At 42.9% G+C, this 21204-nt stretch overlaps 1 protein-coding gene across 3 annotated transcripts in view; it reads right to left on the bottom strand.

Moving 5' to 3' along the window:
- Nucleotides 1–875: 875 nt before the first annotated feature.
- The window catches only part of SPTBN1 (spectrin beta, non-erythrocytic 1), a 211549-nt gene continuing 191220 nt past the window's right edge, over nucleotides 876–21204 (bottom strand). For 2 of the 3 annotated variants that reach the window (XM_025354672.1, XM_025354674.1), the window contains 11 exons: nucleotides 20425–20799; nucleotides 16733–16977; nucleotides 15405–15543; nucleotides 14607–14691; nucleotides 12551–12747; nucleotides 11328–11440; nucleotides 10594–10657; nucleotides 5904–6142; nucleotides 4502–4675; nucleotides 2927–2969; nucleotides 876–2215 (listed from right to left, as the gene is read on the bottom strand). In XM_025354672.1, the coding sequence (XP_025210457.1) occupies nucleotides 1997–2215; nucleotides 2927–2969; nucleotides 4502–4675; nucleotides 5904–6142; nucleotides 10594–10657; nucleotides 11328–11440; nucleotides 12551–12747; nucleotides 14607–14691; nucleotides 15405–15543; nucleotides 16733–16977; nucleotides 20425–20799 (1893 nt within the window). In that variant the 3' untranslated portion in view covers nucleotides 876–1996. Of the gene's footprint in view, nucleotides 2216–2926; nucleotides 2970–4501; nucleotides 4676–5903; nucleotides 6143–8288; nucleotides 10658–11327; nucleotides 11441–12550; nucleotides 12748–14606; nucleotides 14692–15404; nucleotides 15544–16732; nucleotides 16978–20424; nucleotides 20800–21204 lie in introns of those variants that run through there. The other variant, XM_025354675.1, reaches the window with a different exon arrangement.

The raw sequence follows: 21204 nt of genomic DNA, 5'->3' as shown, positions 1-21204 counted from the left end.
ACCCTGAGCATGGCAAGGGCGAAGGACTGTCGTGGGAAACAGGGGAGAAGGTGAGGTCTCAGTTTGCCTAGAGGTAAGAGAGTTAAGAGAAAGCTTTGATGACACTCAGCTGTGGAGCCCAGGGTTGATGCCACCTTAGGCATGGTCTTTGTGGAATAACTTACTGGACATCCATAATACTAGCATCCATTGCTGCTAGTTTATGCAAGCGGCATGGAGTCAGCATATCCAGATAACCCAGGAAAAGTATGTCACTTGTAAATAACCCACGACTCTATGCTGAAGTCACAAACTATGGCCCATGGGCCAGACCTGATCTGTTGCCTGTTACTTTTTTTTTCCTTTTTGGTCTGATCTGTATAAAGTAGACTTTACATTTTGAAATCATTACAAAAAAATCAAAATATTATATGGCATGCGAAAGTTATAGGAAATTCAAATTTGTGTCCCTGAATAATTTTACTGGAACATAGCCATGCCCAGGCGTTCACATACTGTCAATGACTGCCTTTGTATTACACAACAGCCGAGTTGAGCAACAGAGACAGTTATGGCCTACAAAGCCTAAAATATTTACTATCTCCATCCCTTTACAGAACAAATTTGCCAACCCCTATCTCAGAGCTCACATCTCACAAGTGCTCTGGTAACTTTTTCATAAATAAAAGATAAAGCCTGAATGTGTAACTACAAAACAGTCACATTTATTACTGTTTACTGTAGTTTCCAAAGCTTGTGCACCAGACATGCATAAAAAATGCAAAAGTGAGCCCAGACTGGTTATAAAATGTTTCCTGTTTGTCATTTCTCCCTTTGCAGTTTCCCTACTGGGCTTGCACACGCAGCAGAGGAAGAACAACACTTAGTCACCGTGCTAGATTTAAAAGCATTTAATGACATAGCATATATTTAACAGATAGGGCAAAAGTTGAGAGGTACAGGTCGTACGACTGAGCACCAGGCCTGAGCGACCACCTCCCTGTTCAGGCCCAGCCTCTGGAGTTCATTCCTATCAATGTCATTTTGATTGTGCAGTAAGATGAAAATTTGTCATTACAATAGTTACAGTGACAGAGAAATGCACACTATGTATCAAATAGCAAGGAAATGAAGCAAATTATAACACAGTGTGGCAACGCACGAGCAAGTAACCATTAAAGTAACATTACTTTGTCCAGTAAATGCTTCAGTTCCACCACTTGTACACTTACCAATGATTTAAAGGGTTTATTATACATCTAGTTTTATTATACTTTGTACTAGAATTATCTCAAACATACAATATAATGTATTTCAGCAAAAAAAAAAAAAAATTGAAATTACAGATTATTTAAAACAGTATCAGTTTTCTATTCCTTCTTGTATACTGACATTCTTAACCGTCATAGCAGTTGATGCAGAAAAGCCGCATGTCATGTGTTAGTAAGTGATGCCAGATACAAATGGTTTGGTCTGTAGAGTTAATGTGGAGCTGCACTGTGGCTGCAGCAAGATCATAATATGTGATCTGTTTAATAAAGGTTAGCCCCATCTTGGGCACTTCTAATAGTCAAGACTCAGGGTAACCACCGGAAGTAAATGGAGAGAGAATGGTGTCAGGATATTGGTACATTTTGTCTCTGGTAAGCACAGGAAATATTGATTAAGCACCGCTGCCTTGCATACCAACAGCACTAGAGGCGGGTTATTTCCAACACAGCCTCACAAAATTGAGGAACAGTTTAAATACTGAGATCTAATCTATATAATTTCATTAAAAAAAATCTGGCCTTCCCTCTGCACCTCAAACTTTTGTAACTTGGAGATAAAGTGTTCAGGTGTGTTTCCCCCACCCCCCAGAAATGCTCTATAAATTAAAAAAAAAAAAAAAAAAAAAAAAAAAAAATCAACCACATTGAGGAACATTAGGCACAGAGAGTAATGTGTTGGTTCTGAGCTTGCATGCTGGAATTTCACTGAAAAGGTAAGAGAAGGGCAGGAGGTGAAGGAAAGGAGTTCATTTCTTTTTGCCAAAAAGGCTGAACCGCTTCTCTTTGTCTTTCTCTTTGTCCTTTTCCCGCTTGCCGGGACTGGACTCGCTGGTGATGGTGACGACGCTGGTGGGGAGGGTCTGCGCCCGGCTGGATGCTGGCGTGCTCTGGGTGCTGGCAGACACCTCATGTTTATCAGAGGAGATGGCCGAAGAGATGGCCTGGATCCATGTGTTCATTTCCTCCTGGACAGAGGAAGGGACACAGGTAAGACTCAACTAAGAGGGCTAGGTGGGAGGGGTTCTGGCGCCAAGGCTTGAGAATGGCACACCTGGCCAACTGAGGGGTGAGCAGAGTCACTTCTGGGCACTGTCCCCAAATGCACCTCTGCCTTATCAGTACAGGAGAGGGAAGCTGGTTCAGCTTCTCATGAAAATTCAGTTCTACTCATCACCTAGTAAGTGGCCCTACAAACTTGTAAGAGCTGGAAGACTGGTCTCAATCTGTGAGGTGGTCAGATCCCACCCTAGAAGGTGCTTTTTCACATTTAAGGGCACTATAGGTATTACTTTTCCATCAATGGACCCTCTCTTTCCTTGAGGTGAGGTACACACCCATTAAACAGCTGGCTACGGGCACAGGGTGCAGCGGGGGTCCCATCATGATCCACAACCAGTCCTGGGACCACCTCACTGTGCCTCATCCCTGGGAGGGGATGAGCAAAGATTCCCTCCATTGACTTCAAGGGATCCTGCCTCGGCAAAGGGACAGCGAGATCATATTCACTGCCTTCTAGAGACAGAACCAAACACCTTCTAGTGCTGGTGACTGGAGCCCAATGATAGAAACCATCACTGATCATCATTTACGCGAAGAACATTCTGAATAAAGCCCATCATCCCACAAACACTTGCAAACTCCTAAGTACTGGAGAGAAATAACATTTAGAAACTTACATCGTCTTTGGCTTGGAAGAGGTACTCATTGCCATCATTTAGTCTGTAATTTCAAGGAAGAAAGTTAGTCACCACTTAATTACAGAGAAATAAAAATCCCCCAACTCCCATATCCCACAGAGGACAGAAGCAGACCACAGGAGTCACAACAGAAGCGTCAACCTGCATATGTCACCAACAAGCCTGGGGACCTGCCCAGGCCCAGCAACGGACCCCTGGAGATCAAGAAGCCATAAAATCGCACCAATGATACACACGGGGAGCCTGTGCTTCAATCCAATGGAAAGATTTAAAAAAACCCCAAACATAACATTTGGCTTTATTGTGATAAAACTCACTTGTGGATGCCTGATCACTTACTGGTCTAAACTGAATTCAGGAGAAAGCTTTTGAACACAACGAGCCCTTTTGACATTCTGCTACTGAGCTTGTATCCCCTACATTCACATGTTCCAGAGTCTCAGAATAGGCAAACAGAAAATGTCTCTTCAACTTTTCTTCTACTGTATGTCTTAGAATTAAGAAGCCCTATTAGTGTGACACTGGGAGGTCCCTAGGCTTGGAGGGGTCACAGGTTCACTCTGTGGCTGCGGAGAGTAAGAGGGTACTGTTGTGTAGCAGAGGGTAGCTGCCGTTCACTAATATCCCAGTTCTCTGAAGCTGCATGAAGAGAGTACAAAGGGGAAAGCAGCCAAGGAGCCAAGCTGCCGGTGCATTGTCTTACAAAATGTAAAGTGTTCCAGGACCCGAAGAGCCTGCCTGTACTGCGCAGCAGCAGAGCTCAATAAATCAAATCATTTGACACTCTCTCCTCTGCAGCCCTTGGCCTAGTCCAACTGGCATGAAACATACAAATAAATGAAGACCAAAGCTTTTCAGATCCCAAAGCAACAGTGCAAATCAGTAAACAAGCATCCTAACCACTAAAATGTTTATTTTTTACATTTTTAAAAGATAAAATAATTTTTCTGCCTACTTCCAGTTGTGAGGAGAAATTCTGAGATTAACTCCACTCTGTAGGGAGGTACATGTATCCTACAGGGTAGAGATATTTGGAACTAGATGGTTCTGAGGCAGCTGGAGCATCTACTGGGAGAGTCAGGGGAGGACAGGGTCCCAGGCCCCATCCAAACATTTCCTGTTTGTCTCCATCCAGCTCCAGGATGACTCACTTGACCCATCTCCAGATAACTCATGAGCAAAGAATAGCATCTCCTGGGTCGGGATAAGCTGAAAAAATGGGGAAACTATTTTTCAAAGCCTCTCTTAAACTGTGAAATGTGACTAGCTCTCTTTAAGTCTTAGGGAACAGTTAAGTGCCTGGTTATAAAATCAAAAGCTCCTTATCCTTCAATGCTCAGCTGTACTGTTAACCACAGGGAAGCTGGTGGCTGGCCACAGTTGCCAAAGAATTCAGCCTGAGACATGTGCCAAACTGGTTTTTCACTTTATTGGGGATTTAAAATGGCAGAAGAGAGAACAAACTAATCACAGCAGCTGTCTAAGAAAACCAACCTTCAGAGTGGAAGTAAATGCAAACCCACTCTGGCAGCCCTGAAGCATGGCGACTCTCACCTTAGCTTGAATACGTGCTTCTTCTTTTTGTAATCAAGGGCCACTTCGCAGACAGCTTCTTTCAAACTCACAGGGACCTCGCTGTGGTAGGGAATTCCAGAAGCAGCAGTCTTTGCATCTTTGTAGAAACCCATTTCTTGGTTATTTATGACACAATAAACATTGTGCCAGGACCTGAGCAGTTTTAAAAAAAAGGGCAGGGGAGATAAAGTCTCTACCACATTCCCCTTGAAGAACTAAACATTTCATTAACATGGAAATGATCCTCACACAACACAGTGTGATCCCGCCCAACCCTCAACCTTCCTTATTACAAGCCCTTCCTAAATTCTGCTAACACTAAACAACAGAAAAAATTTCTCCTTGGAGAGTTCGGGGACAGGGCACAGGGCAGGTGTTTGAGGGCTATGTCTTCTCTTTTACTTTGGAGAAAAGCAAGTTACTCTCTTGTACTCTGAGCTCACTTTGATTGATGTTTAGTACTCTCTGCTGTAGCGCCCTCTTATGGTCATGGGTTACAGGCCATGCTCCTTGTCTGAAACATGCCTGTCCTCCAGCAGCAGCTCCTCCAGCTGCAGGTTTATTACTTATGTGACTTGGCAACTTGACAGAAAGACAGACCCAGAGCCATCAGCACTTACGGTACCTTTGGGTGAATTAGAATAAAGTGGCTTTTCCCCTATGGTATGGCAAACTGCCCTAATATACTAATTTTAACAGAACACTGGCCTGTATTACACCAGCATGTATTAATATATAAATCCCTATGTTGTTCTCAATGCGAATGGCAGTTCTTAGATATTCTGATCGCCTTGCACAGCAAACAAACTGCACAATAAGACATGGTGGTCCCAGGTGGTTGGGTTTACTAGTTAAGCACATAGGCTTTGCAGTTTCCTATTCCAGCTTTGCCATTTACTAGGTTTCCACAGAAAGTGAGCTTTATTAACCGCTCAGAGCCTCTGGTTCCCCATCTGTTAAATAAAAAAATGGGGGCTGTTGAGAGACAATGAATATATATATAAAGGTTGATATGGAGATCAGGGCAGGGGAAATGGTGAATGGCTTTTTACAAAAAACCCACGAGGATTTCTAAATGAAACCATTCACTTAAGGTAAAGAAGACTCTTCAGTCTCAACCTAGCAAATTCCTTCTCCAGACAAACTACTAAAGCCCCGTCTAGCTACTCCCATCCAAACTCAACTCTTCCTTCTCTCAGTGAATAACCAGCATTCTACTCCTGCTTTCCAGCGTCAGCCCAAGAAGAATGCAATGTCCAGGAAGCTACCAAAGGAATAAAACTACATGAGCACATACTTCTCTTCCAATTCAAGAGTGGCCCACCTTATCCCTTCATAGGCTGACTTCCCATCTTACTGTGGCAGGCTCTGCTGCTGTTACCTGCTTGAGGCTTTCTTATTGTGGGCCTCCCACTCGTGTTTCCGATTGAGGAAACCTTCCATCTGGGCCGAAGGCGTCTCCTGGGTTCTGGCTGGTAAGGTGGCCGCACTCTGGGCTGGGAGGGCAGTCTTGGCTTTGCGATCAGAGGTCGGGGAGGGGACGGGGCTGGACTCTTTAGAGCTCGTTCTTTGTTCTGTAGCGCCGTTGACCATTTCGCTTGTATCCACCGTTTCTGCCATCTAGGGACAGCGGAGAGGCCATTCAGCTAACTCCATGAGCCATGGGGGTGACCACATACGCTCTACCTGACTCGCACATGTGGCTGTGTATAAATGCCTGGCAGAGATCGAGGCAGTACAGTAAAACCATTGCACACCCACAAAGCCAGCTGGACACCAAGGACATTAGAAGGTGGGAATGGATTAATACCCGCCCGTTTACAGGGAAATAAGAAAAGCGAAATGCCAGTATGAGTTTTACTGCACTCTATTCCTCTGATCAATAAATATAACTCAGATCATCTCCTCTTATGGTTACTTTAAAACAAAAAGACAACAGTAACAATCACACATATTAAATATGAAAGAGAGTGGACGTTATACAGCAGCCACCTTACGATCAAGGATGCCACCAGAAGGGCTGGAAGTTTAAGCGAAAGGGCATTCACAAACAGACCGATAGACAACTCTATCAGAGCTACATGGCATTCCCCCAGAGTAAGACAAGGAAAGACCTTGGTTCCTGAAAATGTTCTCTGGCTCTCCTCCCCCTCCCCTCAACACATTGTCATAAACACATGCAGAAATTAGGACGACAATCATGCATTTCACATCTACCATCCCAGTTAGACTTTGGAACTTAAGAGCTGGAAGGAAATGAGGCAAGTCAACAAACATCAATTTGACCACATCTGCCGAAGTTGTATCGTGAGTGGGTTGTAGTTTGTGTTAAAGGAGCTGGAAAAGCCAATCACAGTCACTCAACACCACACAGCTATTTACCCCCAAACAAAGACAGAACCAGGGCCTTCCCCATCACGGGTTGGTTGATCACGGTGCCTTGCTGCACTGAGACGAGAAAGCCCAGAGACAGCCAGGCTTCCAGCGGCTCTGACCCTTCAGGCTGGAGACGTCTTCGGGAGCGTTCCTTCCCAAGCTCATTTAAATTGTAACCCTCATGGCTTTTCGGCTTTGGAAATGTAGTAGGGTCTTGATTCATTATCATTTTCAGCCTGTGTACCATCAACTTTGTACCATTAACTGTAGCAGCCCCTGGCTGATACACCCAGGGTGTGCGATTAGCGAGTTACTAAAGCTGGGTGTGGCTGACACTTTAGTGGATTACAGACAACCTGCACCCCTCGTACACAGACAAACATGGAGAAGTCAATGGCACGCTCATTAGATACGTCGCCCACCACTGCTGCCCAGGACCAAAGTGACACCAAATTAGCAGTAACAACCTTGACGGGATAAATGGTAGACTGGCCACCACCATGTGAACACCTGATCTATCAACTCTTGGGAACTGGATCTCTCATTTATTAGGTCTTAACTTAATGGCTGGGCCCAATGCTTGATTTTGAACAAAACTAATTTTTTGGGGGGGAAAGGGCTAAAAAAAGCTCTAGAAGGAGGGAGAATCACAAGTTTAAGTTATGTCTATGCAAACTATCATAATTAGCATCGGGGCTGAGGGACGACTAGAAACTAGACAGTTTAAGGGTGGTTTTGATTGGAACCCTTTACCCTCATGGCAATGTGGAAAATGGATTATTAGGACAAAAAGACATGTGGGGGTGTGTGTGTGCACGAGTGCTGCATGGTGATCACCCAGGCCTTGCAAGTGACAGACTGCAGATACGTGCTTATGAGCAACAGACTATTTAAACCATTCTCTCTCTTTTCACTTTTAAAGGAGAGTTGCAGGAGGGGAAATACCCAAAAAACAAAACCCTCAGTCAAAACAATGTGAGTGGACTTTAAAGGTGATAAATCTTCTCTAGAGTGAGATTTCAGGAGACTTCTGGTGAGGAGGAAGTATGAGTTTGGTCTGGAAGGCCTGAGCCAGGTGTGAGTCCAGAGAGACATGGGGTTAGTATGTAGAGAAACCAGGTTAAAAAAAAATTTAGTGCTGCAGGTTTGACTTGAAAGCTGCTAGTGACAGCAATGACCTGGGTAGAGAAATGTTTCCTTAAAACGGCTAAAATTTATCATACTTGGTCAGACTGCAAGGTAGATGAAGGCCAGGGAAGCCTCTTCTGAGGATAATTCTGCAGCAAAAATTTTTTCTTTAGAGTTAGAAGGAAAGAGAAAACCCCAAACCAGTATGCAGAGATCATTAATGTTTATGCAAATGAATCACTAACCAAGAAAACAAGGAAAATAAAAGGAACAAAATGAATTTTAATGGACATGTGCTTTAAGCATGCCAACAGACAACACACCACCAGAGACACACATCAAAAGCAATCACAGTGCTATGATCAAATGATGGGTACATGTGAACACATCCCCTGCAACCCCACCCCACGTTGCTTCTCTTTAGCGATTAGTCCAGAGTGCTTTAGTGGCTGGGCACACCCGAGATACTTAAATCAGGAGGTGAACATAAATGCAACGTGACAACTAGTAGCACAGAAAACACCTGATTGGTTTTCAAAGTGCACAAAGCAATGCTATTTTCAAGTTCATTGAGTCTCTGCATCATCACTCAAAACAATAAAAATACTTTTTCTTCTTCTAATACAATCCAATTGTAATTAAAATTTTGTTATGACATGTTACATTAAAAAATCTAGATAAAAATAGGCATGATAACAAATGCTAAAAGCATCATAGCACTCTTTTCTTGTGTGCTTATGTGGTTCCTTTTTTGGAGGGTCTTCTAGATACAAAAAGTGTCAAATTGGGTATCAGTCCTGGTGATACAAAATTTAAACACACACATATATATATGAAAACATCACATATATACATATAGATCAATAAAACACAAAATGTAATTTGGAGCCAGAAACACACATTAGAGCTCCCTAATGACCAAAGACAAAGCAGTTTTTTTTTCTAAAATGAATTTTGATGTGTTTTAAGGCAGAGACCCAATAATGATGCACACTACCCCCAGAACATAAGAAGCTTGGCATCTATCTATATACCCATCTACAGTCAGAAGTAGATAGATATGTACATAGAGATAAGGAAAAACAAACAAGATGCTATATGACGTTATCCTGACAAAAGAAAAAAAAAGACATGCATCATGAAATAAAAAGACAAATCAGACTTAACTCATGGAGAACACATATCAAAACAGGTTTCTGATTCTACTAACACATCTAAATATGGCAAAGGAGCAAAGTGAATGTCTCACAAGGCTTTGATGTATAATATGGATTTGGTTTTCTTTTTATCGGTACTAGGAAACCATCTCTGTCACCAGCTTTTATTTCTAAGGAAAAGGATTTTTGTGAAAACATTTTCAATTCATGCTGGTGTCCTGACAGATACCATCCGAAAAGCTTCCTTTATCAGATAATTCCACAAAAAGTCTTGAGGAAATGAACAATGAATCAGAAGACTAATCCAAGATGTAGAGTGGAGTTTGTCTAGACACTGACATGACTTCTGAAGCCAGGGGGCATGCGAGCGCTCCCAGGCACGGTCCACCAAGTGCAACGTTCAAGTAATCAGGATGAACCACAATGGCTTCTGTTCCATTTGTTTGAAAAATTAAAACAGTTTGACACCCTGAAGTCATCGGCTGAATGGAGAGGCACGGAAGTCTGTGAGGCAGGCTTCTAAAACATGCTGAGAACCGCTGTCACCTGCTGTGTCCCAAGTGCCGCAGCACTGACAGGGAGCGAGACAGAGGTGGCGGCAGCAGTCAGTGGGCACTTTACTCCTGAGGCTGGCTGCAACATCTGTGCAAGGAAGCCTACAGTTTTCAATTCAGGAATTGGCAGAAAAAAAGTTAGAGAGGAACTGGTTTGTAAAAAGTAATAAATGACCCAAGGGTCTCAAAACGTTTGAGATTGTGTGCCTGCAATTACAACAGCTTCCAGAATATATCCAACTCCCTTTTTGTCATCTTCAATGAATGAATGCATCTTTCATGGAATGTTACACAGCTGACTTTAGGTTTTAATCTTATTATAGAATGTCTCCCTCCTCATACACCAGTCTTCCTAGTTAACAGTAAACTACTACAGGTTAATAACATCTGGAAAGGGGGCTACATATAGCACAGTACTGTGTCCTGTTAGAATAACTGAATGTGTCATACCTGTTAGATTCTAGTTTTCTTCTTCATTATGCTGTAATCTCATTTAATTTCATTTCAATTACTCATGTAAGGGTTTCGCTGTAAAATCTTAATAAAGTAAAAAGCTCACAATAAATAAACAAAAAATAAGTATGGTGCTTTAAGGCAGCTGGGCATCCATCAGTTAAGAGACTCAAACATGAATTAAATGCAAACAAATATGAAACCAAGGAAGGCTATGAATTAAGTAAAAATTTTAACATTTTGGGTGAAGTGGAAGCCAAAAAGTCAAAACCCAGAGGATTTGGAAAGGCTGATTCTTGACAAATGGTAGTGAACTTCACAGTCCAGACCATGGCTGGTCACTGGCTGTCCGTCTGCTATTAAAGTTTTTGTAGTTTTGGTAGGTTTGAGAGCGGTAACTAACCCGTGGAGATCCCTGTTCAGCCGGCAAACCGTTTTGGGAAACTTGTTCTCCTTTTGCAGTATCCCTGTTAGGGAAGGGCGGGAAAGGAGGAGGAAGGGAAAGGAAGAAGAGGAGAAAGAGGAAATAGTAAGAGAGGGTGGGAGAACATCATCACTCTATTTTATTACAAGCAACCCTTTCACATAATGTAATTCTTTTTAAATCTGAAACTTCCAAGTGTTTTAAATAGACTCTAGATAGAAAATATGACTACAGGAATGCCCTATGCCCCGCCCCACCAAATAAAGGCAGCATTAGAGGTTGCCATGGAGCTCTTACCATAGCAAAATAATTAGCCCTTTGGAAATAGAGAATAATTGCTGCCCTCTGTGTGAAGTGACTTAGAACTTTCAAAAAAAGCATCACCACAAAATCACTGGCCTAAAATCTGGGCAGTTCACTCCATGCATTTAATCATATGGAAGTTCTGAGCATACTGTTTGTGTGCACACAGGATGAGAAAGGGCACTGTCTACATTCTACTTCTGCCACCTACATACCTATGTGACTGTGGACAGATCAGTGTCCTCCAAGATTATTTCGGGTAACTATACAGACTTTAAACAGTCTATGGAAGCAATGAGTAGGCAGGGCATGTGGTTAGGCCTAGAAATGCAAGGCTTCAGAAAGATGCCCCATAAACCTCATTGGCCACCGAGACTAAGGGCCCAGCCTCTGGAGCTGCTGGGACTCACCACTGCTGCTGGGACTCAGCCTCCTCTGAAACCTTCGTGCTCGGCTCGGGAGAAGGCGGCCGCCTCTTCCTCTCCTCTTCCTCTTGCTGTCTGCGCACTTCCAGTAACTCCAACTAAGAGAAAACAGAGTGATGTTTGGTAGAGTCCCAAACTCTGCCTCTTTGCAGAAAAAGGTTCTAGGAACCCAGGAAGTCCTCCTGTCTAGTTTGCTAAACTGGACCACACTGGACAAGAAGACGCTCTAACATTGTGAGCCAAATGGAATTAGGTTCACAGGAACTGCAGCTACAACCTAAAACTACAGGAAATGGTCTATTCCATGGGCTGGCAAAATTCCTGTGAGCTGTTTGTAGGACCCCTGGGAGCTTGGGTTTAATTTCTAAATTAACTATGCAACTCTCAACTCTGCTGAGGAGGAAAGTACCTGAGCCTGAGGGTTCATGCTGGACTCCCCAGGAGAGCTCAGACAAACACCAGGGACAGAGCTGCAATAATTCTCAAGGAAGCCGCTTGTGCTGTGGTGGGGATCTGCGTTCAGCCAAAACCCAAACAACACATTAAAAAGCCACAGAATAGTCTAACTGAAACAAAGCCATTTCATGAGTCATATGGATGCACCAGAAGTACTCTGTTTTAACACAAACGTATGCAGGTACATTTTAAATGCCCAGAACTGGAAATCAGAAACACCATTTTGTACACTGCAAAGGATCAGCTTTCTACCACGAAAGCAAAAGTCTTGGAAGAGGAAACACCAGTGCACAAATCCTATTCTAAGGCCTTTATGTTGACAGAAGAGAGGATCAGGAATGGGGACTTAACAACAGAATAGGATTAAGCTTCTATTTGATGGGAATTCTAATTCTGAAACTGAAGAAAATTTTGAGGCCATGCCACCTCGAGAACAAAGCTTTTTTGAGATAGGGGAGAATGAAAGATTTGGAGAAAAACACCACCACCACCAATCAATCCCCAGGCAGGAAGCTATTATAAGGGATCATAAATGCAGGTGCCCAGGATGTGACTGAGGAGGTAACAGTCCTGACCCTCTCCCTAGGTCCTGCTCCACAGGAGCCACCCATTTTAAGAAGATCTTCACTACTTGAAAAAACAAAAAACAAAAAACAAAAATGATCAACCGTGTGAATTCCCTGGTCTAAAAGGCAAGCAGGAAGAAAAAGTTGCCATGGCACCAACAGGCAAAGGGCCCAGTGGCCACTTACTGTAGTCAGCCTTTCCAGGGCAGAGAACCTCTCATCCCAGGTCGCTGCAGACTTTTCAAATGCCTCATGGCGCTTGATGAGCTTCTCCACCTCGTCCACACTCTGGCCTATCTCTCGGCTGGACAGGTACGGCTCCTGGCCAAGCAGCCAGGCCTCGGCCACACTGGCGTCTCTTGAGAACTGATGGACCTCCAGAACTGCACAGGGTACCATGAGTTAGTACATGTTGACCAGGAGGTGATGGGGCAGTCATATGGCCTTATCTCTTGGCACTGCTGCCCTCTGGTGATGGCTACCTGCATAACCAGTCTATCATCTACTCTAAATTAGCCCTGTCCAATGTAAATGTAATGTGAGCCACACATGCAACTTTCACTTTTCCAGTAGCCACATTAAAAAGAGTAAAAATAAATAGGTGAAATTAACTTTGATAGTGTATTTCACATAATATGTATAAAATTATCATTATAACATGTAATCAATATGAAAAAAACTACTGAGATCTGTTACAATCTTTTTTCCTTCTAAATCTAAATCTGATGTGCATTTAATGGCACACATTCACTGCACATCTCAATTTGAGACATTTCAAGTTCTCAAGAGCCACACGTGGGACAGCAGCTATCATACTGCCCGGCGCAGGTCTACAGTGAACGCTCTGTTCACTCGGCCCCACTTCATGAGCTAAGCCTTCAGAGACCTGCATGAATTCACAATCTACACCTAGCCAGATGGGCAGGCATTCTTAACTTGCCCTCTTTTGGGCAGTAGTATTTTATTTTGGGGGTTTAGAGGGAGGGAAGGATATGGGAACACTACAGATGGTGGAGACCAAGGCTTTCGCTCTGTTTCATTCCGTTCCTCCACCTGTGAGGGAACACTAGTTCCACCATAGTTATGAGAAGGTAGGTTAGAACCGGGCTTTGTGCTACAGTTAACACTGATTTTCACTGCATTTCATGCAGCAAAGCCTGGGGTCACTGAGGTAAAAAATGGACTGTGGGAAGTGTTGGCGTCCCAAGGAGCTGGCTAGCTATCTGCTTTCAGCACCTCGGTAGCCCCCAACATGACTACATGAAGAAGATGCCACCTCTGCACTAGGGACTTGTTGGCTTTTCAAGGCAGGTACTGTGCATGTCATCACTGTGTCCCTGGCATACAAGCTGGTGCCTGGTTCAGTGTGCAATGTGGGTTTTGCTGAGCTGAATGAAACTGCCCCACAATTCTCAAAACATACAGATCAAATCCTCCTGCAAAGAATGGTCAAAAAGTGGGATTTCTGAGGGCTCTGGGCCCAACAGAATGTGCTGTCACACCTTTCAGAAAAGGCCCTTGCATTTGGTTTCTAGTAAACACCCATAACACGCATAGATGGAGTCAGAACATCATGACAGAGCCCAGAACTCCAACACAGAATGGCAAAGCATGGTAAGCAATGCTTGAGTTGGGCTGTTAGTGCTCATACCAATTATGAAATGCTATTCCTAATACTGTACATTACAAACCCTGTATTAGCTCACATATTCCCTTATAAAATGAGAATTAAAAATAGAATCTAATTCACAGGGTCACTTTGGGGAATAAATACAGAAAGACATTTAAAAACCACTTAGAACAATGCCTCGTTCACAGCAAAATTTTAATAGACGTTGGTTTTTATTTTATTATGTTATCAACATTCCACTAAGAGCACCAAATATGACTTAATGAGACCGACTTTCCACCTTGACTCTGAAGCAAGAATTCTTGAAGAAAAATGGGGGAGAGGGCTTCTATCTGTATTCTCCCAGGGAGGTGCCAAATTGTCATCCCTAAAGAACATCCAATTCCCACCTATGACACTGAGATCAATCAAGGGGTGAAAAATGACTATGCCATAGGAAGATTCTTAAAAATAATATTTACCATGAAATGGTGAAAACAGGGCACTAAAAAGGCATCTAAAACTCAAACAATCTTTAAGTGATAACATTAATGAATTAAAGCAGGAAAATAAACGTGCATGCTTTCCACGGATACCCAAAAGAGCAGAAAGATAAACAAAGTACGTCCTTACTCAGTCTTAACCATTCCCATCGGTCTTCCCACTTGTCAATCATTTCTTTCCTCTTTTCCGTCAACTGCAGTAATTTTTCCTTGATCTGTATGAAAAAGATAATCCCCGGGACATCTTAATGGACTGCACCACATCCTCTTGATGGGATCATTTTATATTAGAAAAATACATTTTCTGCAAAGACCACTATTAAGCTGGGAGATATCTAAGGACTGCTCAGTCTGTCTGAGGACTGGGAGAGGAAAGAAAAGCATAGCACTGCTCCTTCCAGAAGCGGCAGGAGGAAGGTGGGGAAGCCCTGCCAAAGCTGTTTTGTTGTGAGGAGGCTCCCTGCAGCAAACACGTTCAGGAAAGGGACAGCAAGAGGGACAAAGCCCTGACCTCTTGGAGAGGACGCCCATTCCCATGCAGGGGGCCACACACACAACTAATAATTGACCTCTTTATTACCACTGTCCTAACCAGAATCACCAACCATGCACTCAACAGCAAACTGATCTAGGGCATAGTCAATGGACATTGGCATCATCTAAAAGAGTACTGACTGGGGAGGAAGGGGAGTCCATTTTGCAGCCCTCAAAAATTGTCTTCTGTGCCACAGATTTGCCAGCGTGGGCCTAGAGTCTTGCATAATTGTATTATTCTAGATGCACAGGAAAGGAGTTTTAAAACATACGTGTGCGTATATGAATGTAAACACATTATCTCTGACACACACACACACATAAAACAAAGTCACTTTACATCTTGACACCAGCTGCATTTATCCTGCAGCTCCAAAGCAAAGTAGCACCCTACCTCCTCAGATGCATAGTGTTTTCTTGCCAACAGGGATTTCCCAAGTTCAATGCAGGTTGTGAAACTGTCATTACGTGCATCAATTTCAGCTTTGATGCCTTGATGATTATTCATTAAGAGTTCAACAGATGATACATCCCTAAAATTACACAAATGATGCTTCCATTAGATCAAACTTTTCAAAAAATCTGTAGGTTTTAAAACACACAATTAATTTGAAGGAAACTGATGGTCTTTCAGGTCTGAATCACTCACTGAGCTTAGGTTGGGCCACTGGAGCCAAAGCACAGTGACAGCACAGTTCAGGACCAGCCAGGCAACCAAACTTCAGAATATGGCTGCTTTTGTTTTTGTGTGTCTGCCTGAATAATTCAAAATGGTTGCCAGGTGGGTGCCAGAAAAAGCAATGGTTTTCTGTTCATACTTTTCCTTTGAAATGCAAGTCAGAAAGACTCTCTTCTAGAAAGCAGAGAAGCAGTAACAGGTGCCCCAATTGCACCTTGATGAGTTAGCTGTCAAAGATTCAGGATATGCATATCAAAGAGCAGCTAATACGGTCTCCTTATTGAGACACAAAAAGATACACAGGATGGGAACTAGCCTAGAAAGCAGTGACCAGCATGGATCAAAACCTACTGATTCTGATCAAGGAAATACAACTGCTTCAAAAATATATATCATAAAAAATCCCTTTTATTGTGGCATAGTTTCTCAATTACAGTGGGGGCTGGAGTTGGCAGAGGGGTGAACTGGAGGTTAAATATGTACCTCTGTGTTCTACTGTTAACTTCTCTTCACTAATTTGCATGAAACGAAGCCAAAAATATAGGACAAATATTAAATAATAACCCAAGGACACCATATTAAAGCAGATATTCAGGGTGACACCTTTAGTAAAGTGCATGGAAAGGGATAGAGTGGTTTTTAATCCAAAAAACAGGCACAGAAAAATAACTCAGAAAAGTCATCTCATTGCAAAGACAGGGCAGTTAGTCATGCTCAAGGTATGTGGCTACTTGAAGCACAAGGTCCTACTTCAAGCACAGATGTGGGCAAGAGGGCCTGAGTGACTGTGGGAAATGGGAGCCAGGAGTAGGGAGAATGGGAGAGGCTTTGGTAACCCCAGGCACCCCCATTCCCTGGTGATGCTGTGCACGAGGTAACCAAAGCAGTGGTGCTGCACTCCAAGCACCTCCCCACCCCCTCTCTGGCCTTGAAGCTCTCACTCAGGCAGGAACTGCTCTCAAGGCTCCTGCTTCTCTCTGGAAGATTCCTATGTTTTAACCAAGGGCCAATGAGTCCAATTTCCTTTGGGCTGAAAGCATTACCTTGGCTTCTCCTGGGCCTCGATCTGCCGGATGACATCCTCCATCCAGAGCATGAGGTCACGCACCATGCTGAAGAAGCGGAACTTGTCCCCCGTGTCCACCAGCCGCACCCTGCGGCTCTCGCAGGCGTCCAACAGGGACTTCCAGGCTTCCAGGACCTCGTTCTCGCGCTTCTGGATGTCGTCAGCCTTGTCACCCGCATAGGCCGCCTGGAGGCGGGCTGCATCCTCCTGCAGCTGCCTCACCTGTGAAGCCATGTGGGGGATGAGCCAGGTCAGTCCATGGTGGCCTTCCCACCATCACCCTCTTCCATTCTGCTCACACACTAAAGGGAGCACAGAGTCAAAACATGGCCCATGCCCCTTAAGGAGCCCTCAATTTCACTGGGGAGATCCAACTCACAAAAACCCAAATTTTCTATAAATCTGTTCAACTACATTATTAAGTTCTTTATGATGAATGGGAAACTGCCATGAAGAGCACATTTTGAAAACGACTTCCCATTGCTATGTGAATACAATGTATGTATCGCCTGTAAGAGTTCTCACCATGGGACATTTACACTCAAAAAGTATAAAAACGTGGCATCCTATGTGGTTAAAATAACTAATTAATGTTAAAGAAGGTGAAGCCTGAAATAGCCACATTTCAACAAAAACCTTGCAAATCTAAAAATACGCATTGAGAATTGTGATGTGGTAAATGGAGCCAATGATGCACTCCTACTTACATCTACATATTTTGGTTGAGTTATTTTTTTCAGCTATGACAGTCATCAAACAAAAAAAAAAAGAAAAGAAAAAAAAGAAAAAACCAACAAACCAACACAGAAACTGGCATGAAGAAAACATTCAGAGAGCAGGAAATGCAAATGGGTCTTAAACATGAAGAGATGCTTCATGGAGATACTGTAATGTGTCATCTATTAGTTGGCAAAAATCCAAGTGCGATGACATATTTGTCAGTGAACTCATTCTCTGTAGACAGGAGTGTAACCGACTACAGTTTCTACAGAAGGTAAATGGGCAGTACCCATGAAAATGATAAATGTGGTACCTTCTGATTTTATGATCCTACTTTGGGGAACTGATCCTACATATATATTCTTGTATATTTAGGAAATGAAATATGCATAGATTATTTACTGCAGCAGTATATGTAAAAGCAAAAGACTGAAAATAAAGTGACCATCAGTGAATGACTGGTTAAATTAATGATGGTGCATCCAGCAGGAGACTCCTGCTCAGTCATGAAAAAGAATGAGGAAGGGCTTCTATGTAGTCACACAAAAAGCACTCCAAGATGACAACTAACTGGAATAAACAGTATAGACAACGTGCATAATATTTTTCCTCTGTAAAAACAAAAATAAGAATATACTCTTACCTTTTTTTGGGGAGCAGTATATGTCTTTAAAACTGAAGCTAGTAAGTGCGGCTAATTTTATAGTTAAATTTTCTGCTCTTAAATGTCTTATATAAAGTATGTAACACTAGTAGTGCCATACTTGTGTACAATGCCTCATTAAAGACATACATATATAGGGAAATGGACACCCAATCATCATGTACTGATAAAGCTGCGTGATCAAAGAAGTCTGTAGACAACTGTCCTGGATGATGAGAACTTTTAGATGTCTATGACAGTAGTACATGGAGAAATGCTAAGTGGGGTAAAAGGGGGTGGGGATGGGCAGCACTAGGGCTTGTGGGGAGGTGGATTACTGACCCCCGATTGCACAGAAGCACTTTAGGTGATAATAGGTTTAAAAAAAAAAAAAAAAGCAGTTTCTGCAAAAGATGCAAAAAAGAACCAACAGGCTCTGGTTTCCAGTGTGATTTGATTTCCATATCCTAAAGGATTTTTGGAAATATTCTTTGATTATGGCTCAGTTTTAACTCAAATTACAATGAACAAATTCCCAGGAAATTACTTGAAAAGCTAATTTTCCTACACGATGAACCACATTTTTCAAAACACCTGTTTCCGTGTCTCTGGCTGTTTTCAATTTGCTGACAATAAAATGTAAGGTAAAAGAGGACAGCAAAAGTGAAAATTTCCACAAATATGAACTATTGCTTTGCATAACCACTCAAGACCTCCATCAGTGCTATGTGTCACTCCCACAGCTCCCGTGCAGAATGGAGACAGTGGCAGGAGAAGCTGGCACAAAAGGAAACAACCAAAGAGGAAGCACCACATGCTCCTGGGAGCTTGCACCAAGAGCCTTCCCTTCTGCTGTTATTCTGTGAAAAGAAACCCAGATCAGGTCAATACCTGCAGTAGGACACACATCCTTTTCACTGCTATAAACATCATAGCCCAGTGGGTATGGCGAGGTGCAGACTATCAGACTCGAGGGACTAGATTCCTACCCTGGATGTTCCGAGACCCTTCTTGGGCTTCCTCATCTCTAAGTCTAATGAGGCGAAGGCATTTAATGAAAAAATGAGAGAGCAACTCCACTGTCTCTCAAGTGTCTTGCAGTTCTAAAAGTAAATGATTTTAGAGGTGCAGAGGAAAGACCTACGTTGCTAAGGTGTTTTTTAATTCTATCTCTAGGTATCTCATGTTTCCCTAAACTTTTGTTATATAATAATAATTAGAAAACATTTCTAGAGATCTCACTATGTCGTATGTTTTGCACCTCAATCCTTAAACTACTAGGGAACCAAAGCTTAAAGAGGTAAATTAAACTTGCAGTCATAGTGACAGGAATTAAGGGGAAGTGAGAGAGAACAACAATCAAGGTGGTCCCTTCACAGAACAAATCCCAAAGTATACCAAAGCTATCTAGAGGCTGAGGCACTAGACTGGGTCAGCCCAAGGCCATATCTGGGTGGCCTGTTTCTGTAAATGAAGATTTATTGGAATACAGCTACGTTCATTCATCTTCTCACCGTCTATGGCTGCTTTATGCTACAATAACAGAGGGCAGAGCTGCAACAGAGTGTGTGTATCTCATAAACCTGAAAATACTTACTATTTGGCTTTTAACAGAAAAAGCTGAGATAATTTAGATACTCAATATACTCTTAACAACAAGAACCCCTGACATAATCAGGGATAACATCTTAAATAAAATTGGCTTCTTCTCTAGGGCCACGAAACTTAGAAGAAAAAAAACTACATTTGTTTTTCAATTAAAAGGCAGAAGACTAAACAAGAAACTGTGCAGAGATCAGAAAGAAAACTAGAGAGTGATTACACTAGATTCTGTTATATTGTTACTACTTTGTCAAACATCTTTTAAACAAAGTCTTAGTTCCAGTCATTTTATACTGGGGATGAGGCACGCAGAATCCTGTTCTTTCTTTTTCTAGACATGTAACTTAGAACCTGGTTGATGAAAAATAGTAAGGTATTATTTTGGAAATTGTTCTGGATGGATATGCTAACATAGTAAAAACACTTGCTGAGGCCTATAACTTGCAAACGTTTGTGTATGCATCTGCTGTATTTATTTTAATCATGGGGGCACTCATCTAATGTTCGCAAATGTGGCAAACGCAGACCTTTAGGGACTGATAAGTTTTCCCAGATGGAGCACTATTACAAAGTGGGTACATGTATGTGCTTAATTGGGGCAATTCTTTTGAGGAGCCAAGGAACAGGGAGATACTTACAAATGCCCAAAGACGTTCTATGGAGAAAAAGCCTCCCCAGCACCCCTGGGTGGCTGCCCTACCCACCTGTGTGCCCAGAGCCTGGATGTCATGCTCAAATGTAGTGTGCATTCTCTGTAAGGTCTCCACTGTGTTCTGATCTCTCCCAAGCTCCTCAGGGAGTTTCTTGTGTTTGTCCTGTATACGCCCAAAGATCTCCTTGGCATCGTGGTAAAACTTGTGCAGTTCATAGGAAGCGGCAAGAATCTGTGTTCTTGTGTCAATGAGCTCCAGGAGGTCGGCCCAGGCTTCATTGAGGCCGTCCTTCCATTCAGCAATGGTGGCGGCATCTGAATGTCCAGAGTTGATGAGCTCATCTGCCATGTGATTGACCGTGTCCACACGCTCCTGTCCAATGTTCCCGGTGTCTCGGGCAAATTCCCGGAATCGTTCTTGTAACATCTGAAACAGGGATGGGTAAGGAAATCAGTGAGAGCACTGTGAACTCTGTATTTCTTGATCACATGAATACCCTTTGGAAAGAAATTGCCTCTAAGCAAGATGTAACCAATAATACTCAAGACTTAAGAACAACAGATCTTAGCTCGAGAACCTCTTAGCAACTGGGTTTCCTTCTTGCTCACTGCAGCAGAGTGAGGCACTACCTCCACCTCCTTTTACTACCGGCGGAAGGGGTGCACAGAGAGGTTAGCCAACCTAAATGCAAGTCACCTGCTTAAAAAAGAAACACCACCTTAAAACTAAACCCCAAGACCTCTGATTGGAGTCCAGGGCATTTCATCTGCTCACAGATAAGGAATGCAAATGGCCTTCCACACCATTGCTCACTGCACAGCCAACTCATGC

This window comes from Theropithecus gelada, chromosome 13 (genome assembly GCF_003255815.1).
Source record: "Theropithecus gelada isolate Dixy chromosome 13, Tgel_1.0, whole genome shotgun sequence".
NCBI classification, from domain to species: Eukaryota; Metazoa; Chordata; class Mammalia; order Primates; family Cercopithecidae; genus Theropithecus; species Theropithecus gelada.
Note: the sequence above shows the minus strand (reverse complement) of the source record. Positions and strands in the feature narration are given on the sequence as shown.